Here is a 16,188-nt window from a genome sequence, read left to right as displayed (position 1 = left end):
GTTGAGAAACTGCAGGAAATTGTATTGGCATGAGTTTTACGTGTACATGCTTCTTATTGTCAAATAATTTGGTCATAAAAGCTTATGAGTGTTAATACTCGGGTAAGAAGAAACCCTTGGAAGGGAGAGAACAGAGAGAGAGGTACCTTGAAATCTGCCAGAATTATGTAATGGTGACAGGGCAGGAAAAAAAACAATCTGCAGAGTGATGGTTATTTTAAGAGCTGCCAAGCAATTCAATTATTCTGTTTCCAGCTATGCAATTCGAACATGCCTAAGTATCTGACAGTGACTTTCTGACGCTCTTTTTTTATAGTCTACATGGCTGATAAACTGTAAATTTAAAAACACAATTCAGAAAAAAGAAAACAGGTCAGGAAAAATGTTTTCCTTTGAAGAACAACAGAGATTGAAGATACTTGGCTTAATCATCTTAGTTGTGTAGTAACTGGGTGGCCTACTAATGTTTCAGATATTCCATGCACGGATGCCTATTAGTGTTTTGTGCTGTCTGACCGTGAGTCATGTTAGGCATCTACTTTTGTCCAGGGGCCTTATTCCACCTTTGCTTTGTACCTGGGTAAGTTCAGAAAACAAAAATAAAAACAAAAACAAAATTTGAATGCTCTGGATACAAATGTGTCAAAGAGAACTTAGGTAGTAAAAGAATGAGCCCTAAAAAAAAAAAAAAAGAATGAGTTCTAACTGGGTATGATCTAGATTATTTTTTGTATATAGCTATATCCCCAGATCCCAGTCCATCATCTGACATATTGTAGGCACTCAATAAATAACTGCTGACTTCAGGGATACATAAAACAAGATGCTAGCACATCAAATCGATATCTGAATGACAACTTTACTCAAAATCTCCATCTTCCTCTTCTTGGCCACTTGAATTAAATTCCACTTCATAAGTATTTATTGCCCATTCGCTAAATCTGCATGGCTGCTTGGCCAAAGACGCAGCGAAGGCTAACACGAGAGGCTTTTCTAGACTGAAATAACCTGTCCTTTCTTTGAATACTACAGCTTTTATTACCTGAAACATCGCTGTCCTCCTCCTGCTATCTTACATGCTAGTGTGTTTCAGTCTTATGCGTGCCTGTACATGCAGAAAACACTGCACCCTCTTTCGGCCTTAATCAAACATTTTCTGCCTAAAGTGTCCTTTTGCCACCTTTTACACTTGAACAGGAACTTCTCTTTCTTTAAAGTTTAGCCCAAACATTATCTCCTCTATGAAGTTTTTCTGTTCCCAGCACAGAATTTACTGTTTCACTATACTGGCTATGGAAGCCCAAAGGCAGTCTGACTTGCATTTTAATTAGTAGATTGGTGAGTAATTCTTAGACTGGGGACGGTGTCCAATTCATCTTTCTACTGTGTTAGCACAGTGTCTAGAACGACTATAAACCATTGGCCGCTCTAGAGTTTTGATATGGAAAAGGTTGAGGAACTGCCACCTGGCTGGATTTGGGAAACAAATACGGGAATAAGGGGACAGAGCTGGATGGGAAATGGGTGACTATTCTTAACCATCGCGCCACTCGGCCAGCCCAAGGGTGACTATTCTTAAATGTTGCATTAGCTTGTCCCTTTACGTAAAACTAAAGAAAACATCAACATTTCATATTAAAAAAGGAGTTGAAGAAGTACTGACAGAGGCTCTTAGCACAGCTACTGCAATCCATGTTCACTGAACTAAATTAAATATATGGAAAACAGTGATTTCTTGAGGCACAAAACCATTCGGGGACCATGCTTGTAACAAAACTGTTCTAGGAGATGTTCTATTTTTTTCAATAGCACAGGAAGGAGAAAATAATGATGTGAAGTCCTCTCAGGTGCAAGCTTGTTAAAGGAAGCCTGGGTTCAACATGAAAGGGCCACATTCTTGGGATTCGAATGGTGGATCATGCACCCAAGTACATGTGTGCATCTATTATCAGAAGGAATGGCCCTGTTTATTGTTTCACTTGCCAGAAATTATTGTGATAAAGTCGAATAGCTCTTCCAAGATGGGTGGTGAAATCTCAGAGTCACCTCATCCTGCTTGGAGGGAGAGAGAGTTTGGAGCAGGACAGAGAACAAGGACAACAGGCGCAGAGAAGGGAAGACTCTTTCCCTACCCCACTCTGGGGAGGCAGAGCAAGGAAGAGTTTTCAAAGACTGGGAACAAATGCCTGTTGTGTTTCTACTAGTGTCTCACTACCTTTGGTAAGAAAGCTCTTGATGATGATGCTACCACTGGGTCAGACCCTTGTCATCCATAGAAGAATTACTAGATATGTCCCATTTCTTCAGCTAGAATGTAACTTAATGGATGGTGATATGGACTTCTTTTCTAACTCCTCTGTTCCTAAAGACGATGTTCAATGGGTTCCTGATAATGGATATGTAAACTATCAGAAACGCAGACGTACACATACAATGTACCCTCTATCACACCCACAGCTACCATACATAGAGCAAGGAGAACACAGGATGTGATCCAAGGAGACCCCCATTCTAGTGTCAGCTGTGAATAGTTGGCTCCTCTGAGCTTTTATCCTCTTCTATAAAATAGGAATAAAAAGCTCGTTTTTCTGCATAGGGTTGTTATAAGAATTAAAATAAATAAATAATACTATAAAAGCACACTGAAAATGGTAGAGAGAGATACAGTAATACCTTGGTTTATGAGCACAATTCGTTCTGGAAACAAGCTACTTGTATTGCAAGACATTGCTCGTTTACCACATTAAAATGTATTAGAAATGTTTGCTCGTCTTGCGGAACACTCACAAACCATGTTACTCACAATTCAAGGTTTTACTGTATATAAAAGTTGAGGCATTGTGACATGATTATGCCTCTAAAGTGTAAAGCTATGTATTATGCGCCTGGTTAAAATAATCAGAGCTATAAAAATGAATAGGATTGAACTGGATTGTTTCAGATATGAAATATGAATTTCCAAAATAACGTGTTTTAGATTCAAAGGGCAAAGAATCAAAGAACAAAATGAGGTCCTTGGCATCCCACTGCAAAGAAAGGGTATTATGAACACATTCCTAAGATCCTCCAGTTTATCTCTTGAAAAACATTTGACGGTTTCGCCAGTCCTTAAGTCTTTCCCCAGATAAACATACGAGGTGCTTAAGTAATCACAAATTCATTTATAAAAGGAAATGACTATTTTGCCTCAATTTTATACTCTTTCTGTTAAAGTCTTTAGATGATTAAAACTGAAAAGGAGAAAAAGGGAAGAAAAAAATAGCAATACAAATATAAAATAATGTTTTATAGGGAACATATCCATCATGTAAAGTAACTGACATCTTTAGACAAGTCAAAATAACTTACAATGTGTTGGAACATGTATCTTTTTCTTGTTAAGATACTGGTTTTTATGGATGTTCGTGAATGACTTCAAAATAAACATATCATCATATGCTGAAAAAGGAAGCATCTTATTATAAAAGACAAAATCAGAAGAGAAGGGGCTCTAGGTTTCTGAAATTAGAATTATGAATTATAAATAAGACTTAAATCCACCATGTCCTTGGGCTCCAGCCCTGTTTCCCACATCCTGCACTGAGACTTCTGGGCCAAGGAGTCAGGGCTCCAGGCAGTGAAGCTGACGGAGCTGAGGCTGGGGCTTCCGAGGTTCATCCATTGGTCTCAGCCCTATACCCTCATCAGTATCACCTTCATCACTTAGACCCAACCCTAGACTGGTTTGATGACCTGCCCATGGTACAAAATAGTTCTCATCTCTAGATTCACAACCAAGAATCCATTCATGGTTTTTGAGCAGGTAAAACTCAGCAGTCTTACTGTAGTAGATTAGAAGAAAAAAAACCTGAACCCAAGGGGAAATTGTGTGATAAAGAGTTTGTGAATTAGTGATATACTTACTAAGAACCCTGAAGACTGGGAATTTTCCCAGCTAAGGGAAAATAATAATAAGAGATGAAAGTCTAAGGGTATTGTTTTGTACAAATTCCACAATTATTAAATTTCTGCAATCTTATTGAGAATTCTCAATCATTAGTTTAAGTTTCTAATAATATGTCATCATTTGTTGCATTTCCCCCAAAGAAATGAGCAATTCTATAGTTTCCTGAGAATATCCCACAAGCATGCATAGCTGCTTCAAACAAACAGAGTAAAAATGATTTTCACATACTCATATGATGAGATCATCAGGAAAAACTCCTTACATTTCTCTTAGAAAAGGCAACACGATTCATGCATTTAAGGGCTGTATCTAATAAAACACGCTATCCTAAGTACTGTCACCCCATCTGACTCATGAGAGAGGATTTCTGCGGTGTTCCCCAAACTATGGCCCTTCTAAGTCATCCAGACAGTACTCGGCCACTCCCAAACAATCTGAATGAAAATCTTTCTCCACAGGTTCCCTATGTCTCCACACCCCTCCCTCCTTTGTATGCTCAAAGTTTTTGCAAATTAGCACTTACCACAGTGTGGTCTCTAGTCTTTTGTAGAAGAGTGCCCTGCTGTACTGAGCTCTTGAGGACGATGACCAGTCTTATTTATCTGGGTCCCCAGGGCCTAGCTCAAAGAAGGCCTCAAAACATGTGTGTTAAATAAAACTAAATTGATACTGAACTGAATACAGTGATGGGGTAGATGAAGATGTGACTGATCGCTTTCAAAAATATATCATCCATAGGGGCAGTTTGATAAATGAGGGTGAATTGCATACACACTTTCCCCCAGTGGTATTTAACATTACCAAATGCAGTAAAAACAAACAAAAAACCCCAATAAAAACAAAAATACCAATTTATGTTTATTTTCAGCAACAAAGCTTCAAGCTATATGTAAATATATAAATTTAGAAGGAGAAATGACTGTATTCTATATTCTGCTCAAAAAATAAACTCCCTTTCAACTAGCACATTAGTTGAGACCCTGGAGTATTCTGCCCACTGCAGCAGTTGAACCTGAGGCTGCACCTCTTTCTTCCTTCCCCCCATGATCTAACTCACTTTTTGTCCCTTTGCTCTGCAATCAGTTGGTATGCTGAGATCAAGTAAACTGATTTTAAAATGAGAAAAACTGTCAGCAAGAAACAAAAAAATACCTCTGCATAATGCATCACAAACATAAATAATATTCCATTATGATACAATTACATCTCTAACAATAGTCACACAACCCAAGAGAAATTTCTTACATCAAATCACTGTCTATGATTTTATAAAGCTAAGTACATAAGCTCTTGAGCTTACAGATACTGAGGAAATATCCTTACTTGGTTTTAGTTCAAGAGAGCCAACGAGAAAAGGTCTACTAAATTTAGACTCTGAGCTGATTTCATCACTAACCTGTCCTCCTGACAGAGGTCTCTGCAGGCAGAAAAAGAAGGCATAGGGACACAACACTAAGATGGGACCAACCTATTTAATAGGCCCAGATTGCAATAAAAATGGTGACAAGAATGCTCTCCTCGGCCCAGAGCACCTGTTCTACAAGTGCCCAGCACGGCTGACAGCCACACTTCTGTGATTCTTAGATAATTACTGTAAAGCCTAGGCCCTTTCAGGGAGCCTTCAAGGACCCAGAGTTGTAAATATGACTATCATGACTACAATTCGATCAGATTCAGAAGTTTTCCTGGAAGAAAATACTGGAAACTTGATCTCAGACAAAGCTTGGAACAATCTGGAGAAGCACAAATTGAAATTGAATCAAATCCTGATCATTTTGTTCTTTAAAAAAAAAAAAATCAACAACATACCTACCATCTTAAAAGAAGGTTTAATTTGAAATACAGTTTTTTAAAACACTAAAATGCTCCGGAAAATAACCGAGCTGTTAACCAATACAGCAACAGTACAGGCAGTGCCCACCTGACACGTGGACTGTATCTCAGCATCTGTAAGAAGTCCGTCGTTGGCTTGGCCTGAGGGATGCGTGGGAAGGAGGAAGGGAAGGCTGCACACAGAGGAACGGGCAAGCTGAAGTAGCCTTCTGAGGCATGGGGGAATTGCTATTAGGTGCGCAGCTGGCCAAGTCCCGGCAATGACCCAGGAATGGACCCAATAGCTCTGCTGCTTAATCCCAGCCTAGGGGAGAGGACTGGGACACAGGATATGCACATGGGAAAAAGTTTCAAAGGAGACTGGCTATGTTAGGGCAGGGGGTGCGGGGGGAAGAGGAAAAGTAAATGATGTCTCTCCCACTCCCATCACACACTCCTCTCCCTGTTTCTTTTTGTTCTTCCTCTCCATGTAACCAGCTGTCTTTCCTAGCGCTTCCAAAACAGTATCTCATGCTGCTAAAGCTGTTTTTAGGGATTTTTAGTGCCTACCTGCCCATTCTCCCTCTTGAATACCTTATAAAATATCCAGTAAACTGGTTTGAGCTGGTACTAAAGTAAAAACAAACCATCTCCTTACTCTGCAAAAAGTCCTATAAATTGTATAAACAACTGAGAACATAAAATATTTTTAAGCAGAACTAATCTGATATTTTATGGGGTTTGACCTCCCATTCCATTATGGGAAATCTACAAATATTACTTATTTTCAGAAGAGATTTAGGTAAGCAGTATACTGTCGTATTACAGGTAGTATTTGGATCCATTGATAACCTACTCTCCAATTATACAGCCCATATTTTTTACTTGAATTTGCTTTTCATGAGAAATTGAATGAATGCAAACCAAATAAAAATATGATTACATGACCCAGATTTAATGTTCAAAGAAAATTTTCATAAGGTTACATTCTTGGGATAAAGGTTACATCCTTGTTATCTGAACAGGAGGTAAGAGTGAGTGAATCATTTTCATTGTTTTACAATTAACTGCAATGTATCTCACACCATTTTTTGCTTTAAAGAGCTTTTAAAGTGCTCATGTAAAACAAACGAGATGTGACATAAAGGCAGAATATTCTGAAGAAAATGGAACACAAATGTGAAACAGTATTTCAGCACTTTTTACAGCAAAAGAAAAGCTGAATTAGCTTTCATATTAGCTAGAGGGAGATCTCTTAGCTGGAAATAAAAAAAGAAATACGAAATAATGCAAATAGGAAAAAAAAAACATCCAAGAAACAACGTCGAAGGGGGACTGCCAGGATTAGAGCATAAGTCTTTAGGAAAGACAGTAAGAAATAATTTTATTGAACAACAAAAAAATCAGTTTAAATATGTGAAGATGTTTTGTGTATGCTTTTCCACAGCATACTACTAAAAAACCCCCACAAAAAACAACATTTAAAGGAATTAAAATAAAAGTTGAAGAAAAAATATTATCCAAGAAACCTGACTATTCATAGGTATAACAATAATTAGTTTTGTTCTTATTTGAACGGCACTGTCCTAGCTGCTGTAAATGTCTTCCAGAACAATGAAAGGTATAAATAAATAAATTCATAAATAAATAAATAGAAAGATAGCATTCTCCTGCTAAATGCCATTGCTGAAGACAAAGTCACAGACTAAATTATGAATAAGAAAACTGTGCCAGATAGATTTTTGGATAATTGAACTACACTTTCAGTGGTTTGGGGCTTCTTGAAAATGCACTGCAAGCTCTGGCGGCAGCACTAAAGCACTTAGGGTGCTAGTTATTTAGATTTGGGGCATCACACCTAGAGATACTGTTTCAGAAGGTCCAGGATCCTAAAAATCTGCATTTTCAAGCAGCTCCCCAGATTACAAGTGCATATGGTCCTAAATTTATATTTGAAGAAACAATTGCCTAAAATAAAAGACCTGTTCTCTCTACTGTGGAGATTAATGTTTTGCTTTTCCATCAAAAACACACATTTCGGAGCACATATGAACCTTTATTCTTCTGAGCCATACACTTTGTATGGCTACACATAGGAAGCCCGTGGGTTATCCTAATGGAAGCTATCTGTTTATCAGTGATCAAAATTGTTTCTACAGGTTTCATCAAGCCACACTTCACAGCAGTGTAGCTACGAATGGCTGCAAAAATGCACACCAATGTTTTTTAAAGATAACTGCGCAAAAATCTTTTACGAACGCTGCTTACAATTTTGTTGGATTTGCCTTTGTGAGAAATTCGAAAGATCTTCAAGGAAATGATGTATATTACTCAAAAATGTATTACTGTATCTTAAAAAAATCCCCTCTGATTTGCTCTCATCTTGTTTGCTAACAAAAACTCAAGTGCACTGCGCAGGAAGCTCCTCATAGATTCTTTCAACATTTAAGAACCATGACTGGGGATTTTCTCTATGCTCTCTTCCTTATCCTCTTCCATCTGGGTCTCTTTTTCTTGATAACCAACCCCATCCTTCTTATCCACATGTGCATACATCCACTTTGTGGGTTAGACATACATTAGTTACAATATGAGGTGGTATGTGCTGTTAAGAAATGAATTACTGATAATAGAGAAACTTGGTTTTAGCGCCGTTTTTTTTGGAAGCATATTAAAAACAAAATATTAGCTCCAGAATGCACAGCAAGAACAGCACAATAAAAACTTGATCAAGTGGAGATCTGAAATTAAGATGCAACAGGGATTGTTTCTGGCAGTAGCTGTTAGAGCCATTTCAGTAGGCCAACAATATATACCTGTCACAGCATCATAGTTGAAGTTGGCTTTTCTCTAGCTTATAATGAAAGGCAAAGAACTGGCTAGTTAGCACCCACTACTGACCTCAGAAACCACAGGACTTCATGTATGAGGCCTGGGCACAGAGAGGATGGGTGAGGCAATGCCTGGTTTCTGGCCAACCTTACTGTCTTCCTCATGGGAAAAATGATCACGCGAGAAGAGGTGTCAGGGGTATTGAAAATAAGTCCTTTAGTCTATTCCAATCAAATCCAGACCTGGCAAAGGGAGAGCACATCCACTGGTGGGCACTGCACTTAGACATACCTGAGAGAGGCTACTGGGGGCTTCCCAAATTCTGACTGAACTGCTAAAATCTTTTTACACTTAACTCACTGGGAAAGACAGGACAACACCCCAAATCACTGCACCAGATAAACCCGATGACTCCTTTGTACACGTATCTATCGTGTCTCATGGAATTTCACCTGGGTACATTTCAGTAATATTTTCTATTGTCTAATACTATTTTCATGTCAGAGCCAGAAAGAAAATCTCTTACCAATTAGTTCACAAGAAGAAAAGACTTCCTGTTTCCAAAGGAAGATTATTTATGTCTTTGACAGATACACTAATCTATGAATGAATGACTTTATTAGTGGCATGTTTTTATAACATGCCTCTACTTTATTATTGAAGTTGAAACTTTTATTTTTTAAATAAGTTTAACTCAATATTCATTCACTACAGACCTACTTTCTACCAGACATGGTATCATGCACGGCAGGTGTTCAGGAAAAAAAAAGAAAAAGGAAAATACAGTCCTGTCCTCAAGGACTCTTGGTGCCTTCCGGGGAGTAGGAGTTAGACCTTCTAACACAGTGTTACAAGTGTTATTCTGGAAGGGCGGGAACAGTGTTTAGAAAAATGGATCCTGGGAGTCTGGGGAATCCTTCACAGAGGGAGTGACAACTGAGTCAGATTTTAAAGTGTGAATGAGATTTTACCATAAATGAAAAGAAAAGGAAAAACCTCAGCAAAGAGAGCATGAGGAAAGCTATGGGATGCAAAAGGGAAGGAGCCCTTAGGGAAACAAGTATTTTATGGGGTTGAGGCAGAGGGGGAAGATGTGGACAATGAAACTGAGGAGGTGGGTTGTAGCTAGAACAGAAAGGACCTTATCAGCCATGTAGAAAAGTTTGAATTTTATCCTACAGGAAGGACGACATGGAACACTGAAGGTGTTTAAGGATGAGAGTTGCAAGACTCAATCTGTATTTAGCAAGAGATGGCAGTGGCTGACGGGATGATAGAGAAGAGGCTGGAAGAGTGAGAAGGCATTACAATTCAAGCGAGACTGTTCATAGTATGTGTCCAGATGGCTCTATGCTCTTAGATGCTCATATTTCCCCCCATACATTCTTTTTTTTTTTTTTTTTTTTTTTTAAGCTGAGCCATCCTGCTACCTGTTGGCAGCTCAGCGGCTGCTCAGCTCGGGCTGGACTCGAACNTCAGAGCTCAAACTCTTGAGCGAGCTCTTAACCAACTGAGCCACTCGGCCGGCCCCCCCCCATACATTCTTAAGTAACACCTGAGTTTCTCCCCTTTAATTATATATTGACACTGATACATATTTTTTCCTATCCCAAATATATCATCTGTGATTCATAAAATCACATTCCACATGGCAGACAGTAAACATTTAGGTAAATACTTAAAAGATAATCTCTTACCTGAACAAAGCTGTTCCACTTTTGTGTAGTTTAAAGATACTATGTCATTAACCCATGCAATGATGTCATGTCTGCTCATAGTCTCTTGGGTTATCGAGGTAGAATACACATTGACTGCCATTCCCCAGCTAGAAAAAAACGAAACATGTTTATTTACCTACAGGAAAAAAATTAACTCAGAAACAAAAGACACCTATTCAAGGTAGTGATCCCAGGCAGAACTCTAAGGGATGTAAAAGTCTTACTTCGGGTAGGCCCTTTCTTCTTTCTCTTTATTCTACACATATGCCATGATATGATTAAACTGCAGATATTGCTCATGCAGTACCATTTTACATCTCCCTCAACTGGACTCAAATGTTCTTCCGTTTCTGAGATTCCTAACTTACCCTGCAATTTAGTCTCACTTTCATCTTTAAGTCTATTTGTGATTTTAAAAAGTTATCAAGTCTGTAACATTGCACACTAGAGCAATCTTTTAGCTTTACACATGATCTCACAGTACTTTCATTACTTGCAAACAGCCATCTGCTCATCTTTGGAGATATAAATGGCAGCTCCACTGTATCCAGTTACTCAGGCTAAAAAACACTATCATTCTTGCCTTTTCTCTTTCCCTCACCACTACATCCAGCTCATCAGCAAATCCTACTGGCTCTACCTTCGAAGTATTTTCGGAGGCTGCTACCTGGATCCAAACTTCCGTTAACTCTCACCTAGTGTTTTGCGATAGCTCTTCATGCTCTCTCAGCTTGCACCCTCACCCCCACTACTTAGTCTCAACACAACAGGCACAGTGATCCGATTGGCATGAACCAGATCCTTTCTCTCCTTAGTTCAAAACCCTCCAATGGCTGCTCATCTTACATGCTTTACCATGCTCTGTAAGGAAGGCCTCATATATTTTGCTCCTTGAAACCTCCTACCACCTTCCCCCTTCACTTTATCATCATCATGTATGGTATATATATCATACCATATATCATACATATGATATATATGATACACCACCGTATATATGTATTTATATGTGTATGTATGTGTCTGTGTGTCACACACACACACACACACACATATGCTTTTATTTTGGACATTTTCTGATACAAGCAAAAGAAAAGAGAACAGAACAAATCAGTTGTATTTACTCCTTGGCTTCAACACTTATCAATACTTGGGCAATCTTATTTCATTTATACTCCCACCAACACTTCCTCCCCCAATTCTCCATTCCCCAAGCCAGATTATTTTAAAGTAAATGCCATGCATCACATGACTTCACCTATAAATATTTCAGTGTCTCTAAAAGATAAGGACATGAAAAACATAATAGTATTATCACACCTAAAACTAAAAACAATTTCTTAATATCGTCAACTATGTATTATAATATCTCATAATATTGTTTTGGTTTGCTTGAATCTGGATACAAATAAGCTTCATATACTGCGATTCTTTGATAGGTACTTTCAGTTTCTTTTATCTATAGGTTTCTCCTCCATTTCTAATATTTCCCTTGCAATTTTTTTATTGTTGTTAAAGGAACTGGGTTGTCTTGTAGAGTTTCCACAATCTGGATTTTACTCACTGCATCCCATTGGTGTGATTTAACATATTCCTCTGTCCCCTATTCCTGCACACTGGTAATTCCATCTAGAGGCCAAATCCAATCCAGCTCTAGTGGGGGGAGGGGCAAGACTACTTTGTGCAGTGCTTGAACTTCCGCCGGTCGGTTCAGTACATCAAGTCTGATGGACTCCTTTTGTGATTTTTTTAAAAGCCATTGGTGGTATTTGCCTAGATCCAACAATTCTTTAGATACTTCAAAGTAACATTCTATTATTTATTCTTGATTTATTAGCTGGAATAAGTCTATAAAGAGAACTATCTCCTGAGGTACCAATCATATAAGAAAGGCAGGATAGATGCCTGATTCTTTACCTTTATTTACCAGTTTTCAAAATAAAGAGGTAGTTCCCTAATATTTTCCAAACATGACCAAGAGAGTTTTATTTCTGACGTGTAATTATGAACTCATGGATTTAAACATATTTGATATGTTTCAGTCAACTGTGGTTTATATCTTTATTGCTATAAGCTTGCAGAGAGCTTACTCAGGATGGGTTCTGAGCTCTTTGACAAGGTCCTAGTAGTCTTCAATTACTTCCTTGTTTTCTGGTATGACAAAGTGTTCCGGGCTTAACTTGTACGTTTCCTGCTTTGGATCTAAAACCAGTCATTTCTACAGGGGTTCTTTAGTCCTTTTGGTGCAAATGGTTTTTAGATAAAAGTAATATTTTTAAGCACAACTATATACACCAGAAAAAATCTGTAGTTTTATAAGTTTTACACAAAAATCTATGTATTTATGAAACAGTTGTGTGTGGAGTCCTTATTTAACTCTAAAAAAAAAAAAGCAATAAAAAGCTGCTTTCTACTTAAAGTGCTAGATGAAGATTTTATTTATTTATAAGTAAATATACATCAATCCATCCTCAAAAGTACCCTCATCTCTAAATTTGCTTCACTGAAGATCTGAAAAACCTCATGGTACTGGCATCTCAGATATTATGATAATAACTTATGCTTTTTTACATTATCAAATGCTGTTTACATTTCGGGTAATAACTTCTGTTTTCTTTAGTGTATTGTTTATTAAACAAAACCACTGACTTTTAATACAGAGTCAAAATTTTTAATCAACTATGTAAATTATACAAAATCTTGAAAGATAAATAATTCAATATTTAAAATATTTTGGGGCTGGTCGAGTGGCTCAGTTGGTTAAGAGCTCGCTCAAGAGTTTGAGCTCTGAGCAACAGCAGTTCGATGCCCAGCCTGAGCTGAGCTGCCGCTGAGCTGCCAACAGGTGGCAGGATGGCTCAGCTAAAAAAAGAAAAAATATATATATATGTAAAATAAAATAAAATATTTTGGACTGTTTGATGTAATTTTCAAGTATTGGCATAACCTTTGGCAGTTGATATACTTTTCTAATGGTTTCTTCTTCGGGTGGTGCTGAAATGCTTTGGCATTACCAGGCAATGTATTGATGGAGGATGAGAATTGAGGCCAAGGATTGTGCTAGATGGCACCAAACCAAACTGGGATGAAATTTTTGCTCCAGATGATTTAAAAACAAAACTAAACACAATGTAAGAGACACACTATCAGAGCTGTGCTTTAGAAAGATAAGCCATCTATAAGTGAGTAAAAACTTTCTGTGGTTACATAACAGAAAGAAGGGTACAAAAAAAGGAAAGGTAAAAGATTTATGACAGCTTTAAAAAAATCTATGAGTACAAGGAAGCAAGTCATTTGCTGCAGGTTCTGTCGATGAATTACACTCTTCTCTGGGTCTTGACTGATCATGGTCACCTAGGGACATAGCTAAACAGACATTCAGCTCACAAAGACAAGTAAAGCACTATCTGCCTTCAAGGAGCTCATTAAGATGACCAGCAGAGCAATGAAAATAGCACCAGATTTTTGCTTTAGAAAAACTTCAATTAGTTACTAGGCCCACCACTGTAACCTCTACCATATCCCTTCTGTAACCAGTACAGCTGCCATCCCCAGAGACCCTGCAGTTAAGAACAACCATGTGTTAAGGGGCCTGTGGGAAAACTAGGATAGAGGACAGGCCAAGAGTACGGGTGAATCGGTGAAGGTGAGGAATATTTTCTTACATTTTCTAAAATAAAACAATGACAACATATTAAACAGATTTCCCTACCTACTTCCAATTAATAGCAATGGAATCAATATAGTCAATTTCTATTTACCACCCATGCTGATGAGAATATCTTATAATTCCAACTCCAAATCTCACCAAGATACTTTTAAATTCACTTTACTTGGGGTTGCCTTTCGCCCTCTTTGTTAGTTTCCCAGCCAGCTGGGTGGAGCCTTCTGATTTTAGGCGGGAGAGCTGTGGGTCCAGGTTCCCTCTCTACAGAAAGGGAGAAGTGTTCTTCCTAATCTCTAGTAAGTCAGGTGGCAGCCAATGTGGAAAAACAATTTTATGCGTGCTCTGCCATCCACTTTTTCTCTTCCCAGTTCCTTGAGCTCCCACTGTTTCCACAGATGCAACTCCAATATATTCAAATCTAAGTTACCGAGGTGACTAAACAGTTCACAGAAGAAATTTTGTATTTGCCCAAATATGAAACTCAGGGCTGGTGAGATAGTATATACTCATCTTAGCTCTTCTGTGGACACCCTCTAAAACCCTAAGATTTCATTATAATTTCTTGGGTGTCAATCTATCTTACAGTATAAAGGTAAAAGTACCTGCCCTTGCTTATTCTTCAGAAATATTGTGTGGATAACAAGGAATTTCTCTATCATTTTAAAGTGATTCCATGCTCCCATTTTGATTCTTGAAAGAATCCCACGAGGGAAGAGGGGCAGGAATTATAGTCTTCCCCAGCAAATGTAAATTCCTCGTCCTTTTGAAGGCAAGAATCAAAACAATTCAATTTTTTTTTTAATTACCCTAATATTGGGTAACAGTGTGTTTTTTCCAGGACCCATCAGCTCCAAGTCAAGTCGTTGTCCTTCAATCTAGTTGTGGAGGGCGCAGCTCAGCTCCAAGTTTAGTCACTGTTTTCAATCTAGTTATGGGGGGGCACAGCTCACCATCCCATGTGGGAATCAAACCAGCCACCTTGTTGTTAAGAGCATGTGCTCTAAAAATTGAGCCACCTGGCTGCCCCCAAATACTAATTTTTTAATTTGAGTCATTTCCAAACATTCAGTCAGAAAAAAATAAAATGGTTAAGAAAGGTAAAGTAATTTCAAATGCTACAGAATAAAGACCCAATGGACCATGCAGGGTTTATTCTCCTGTTCAGGTTTTCAGCATGTCTTTTACATGGTAACAACAGATTATTCTTTGATGACCTGCCATCTGGTCCCTGGGACATAAGCATTTCTCTCTATGCCATCCTTGCAAAAGAAAGAAGTTGAAGCACTGTCCTTCGATTTGCAGCTTTCAGTCAGAATTAATCAGATCATGACATGTTTAAAACCTGTTAAGTACAAAAGCTCTGAAAGTATAAAAGTAGATAAGTGAGGCACTCTAACCTAGCATTACTGTCTCTAGGTCACCATATTTTGGTATGGCATTTAGAATTTCTTTGGAAAAGAATTTGCATTCACTGCTCCTATTTGAAAATAATGCAATGATGACAAAATATATTTACACACTATTTTCATGAATGAATGCCTTTCTGGGAAGCTGGCAATACACATACATTTTGCAAACAGGAGAAAGAAAAACAAAAATTCCCTTCATACCTCCCACAGGCAGTCACGATTTTGGCTTGTCTGTGCATAGTGACCACTGACACACGTGACTTCAGCAAAAGGACAGCCTCAGCCTGAGGGGCCAATGTGTTGAGTTTTGCCCCATTTCACCCTGTATTCAACATTTGGTGGTGGTGGCGAGGAGAGAGGTTTGGCAAGTGCATGCTATGCAGCAGTGAGTGACTCAGCCATACACATTAGAAACTGCATGTCTGCTTACGGAAACAAAAGGAATTTTACACGACTAAGTGACACCTGAGCCTACTGAGCAAAGCCTGGATAAAGGTTAGCAAGTCCTGCACTGTGGAAACCAAGACATGAATTCTACCACCTTACCACTCATAGGCCCCCAAACCAATGTCAAAATAGTCTGTGATGTTGTCCAAGAACAGATTTGGCAAGGTTTGTGGATTATGCCACAAGAGTGTCTGTTCAAAATTAGACAAATATATAAAATGTAAAAGCTAGCATGATGTGTGGCCATTATGTGAAATTATTTTTTATGTAATTCATTTTTTCTCTCTGCCCCACCCTAACCCTTACAAATAGATCACAGCCGAGGGAGGGGGGAGGGGCAGGGAGAGAGGGAAACAT

At 38.4% G+C, this 16,188-nt stretch overlaps 1 protein-coding gene across 1 annotated transcript in view; it reads right to left on the bottom strand.

Moving 5' to 3' along the window:
* MAPRE2 (microtubule associated protein RP/EB family member 2) overlaps positions 1-16,188 on the bottom strand; it is a 102,512-nt gene that overhangs the window by 61,546 nt on the left and 24,778 nt on the right. The window contains exon 2 of the mRNA XM_019652067.1: positions 10,232-10,415. Within this exon, the coding sequence (XP_019507612.1) occupies positions 10,232-10,415 (184 nt within the window). The remainder of the gene's footprint in view (positions 1-10,231; positions 10,416-16,188) is intronic.

Source organism: Hipposideros armiger, unplaced genomic scaffold (genome assembly GCF_001890085.2).
Source record: "Hipposideros armiger isolate ML-2016 unplaced genomic scaffold, ASM189008v1 scaffold_173, whole genome shotgun sequence".
Lineage (NCBI taxonomy): Eukaryota > Metazoa > Chordata > Mammalia > Chiroptera > Hipposideridae > Hipposideros > Hipposideros armiger.
Note: the sequence above shows the minus strand (reverse complement) of the source record. Positions and strands in the feature narration are given on the sequence as shown.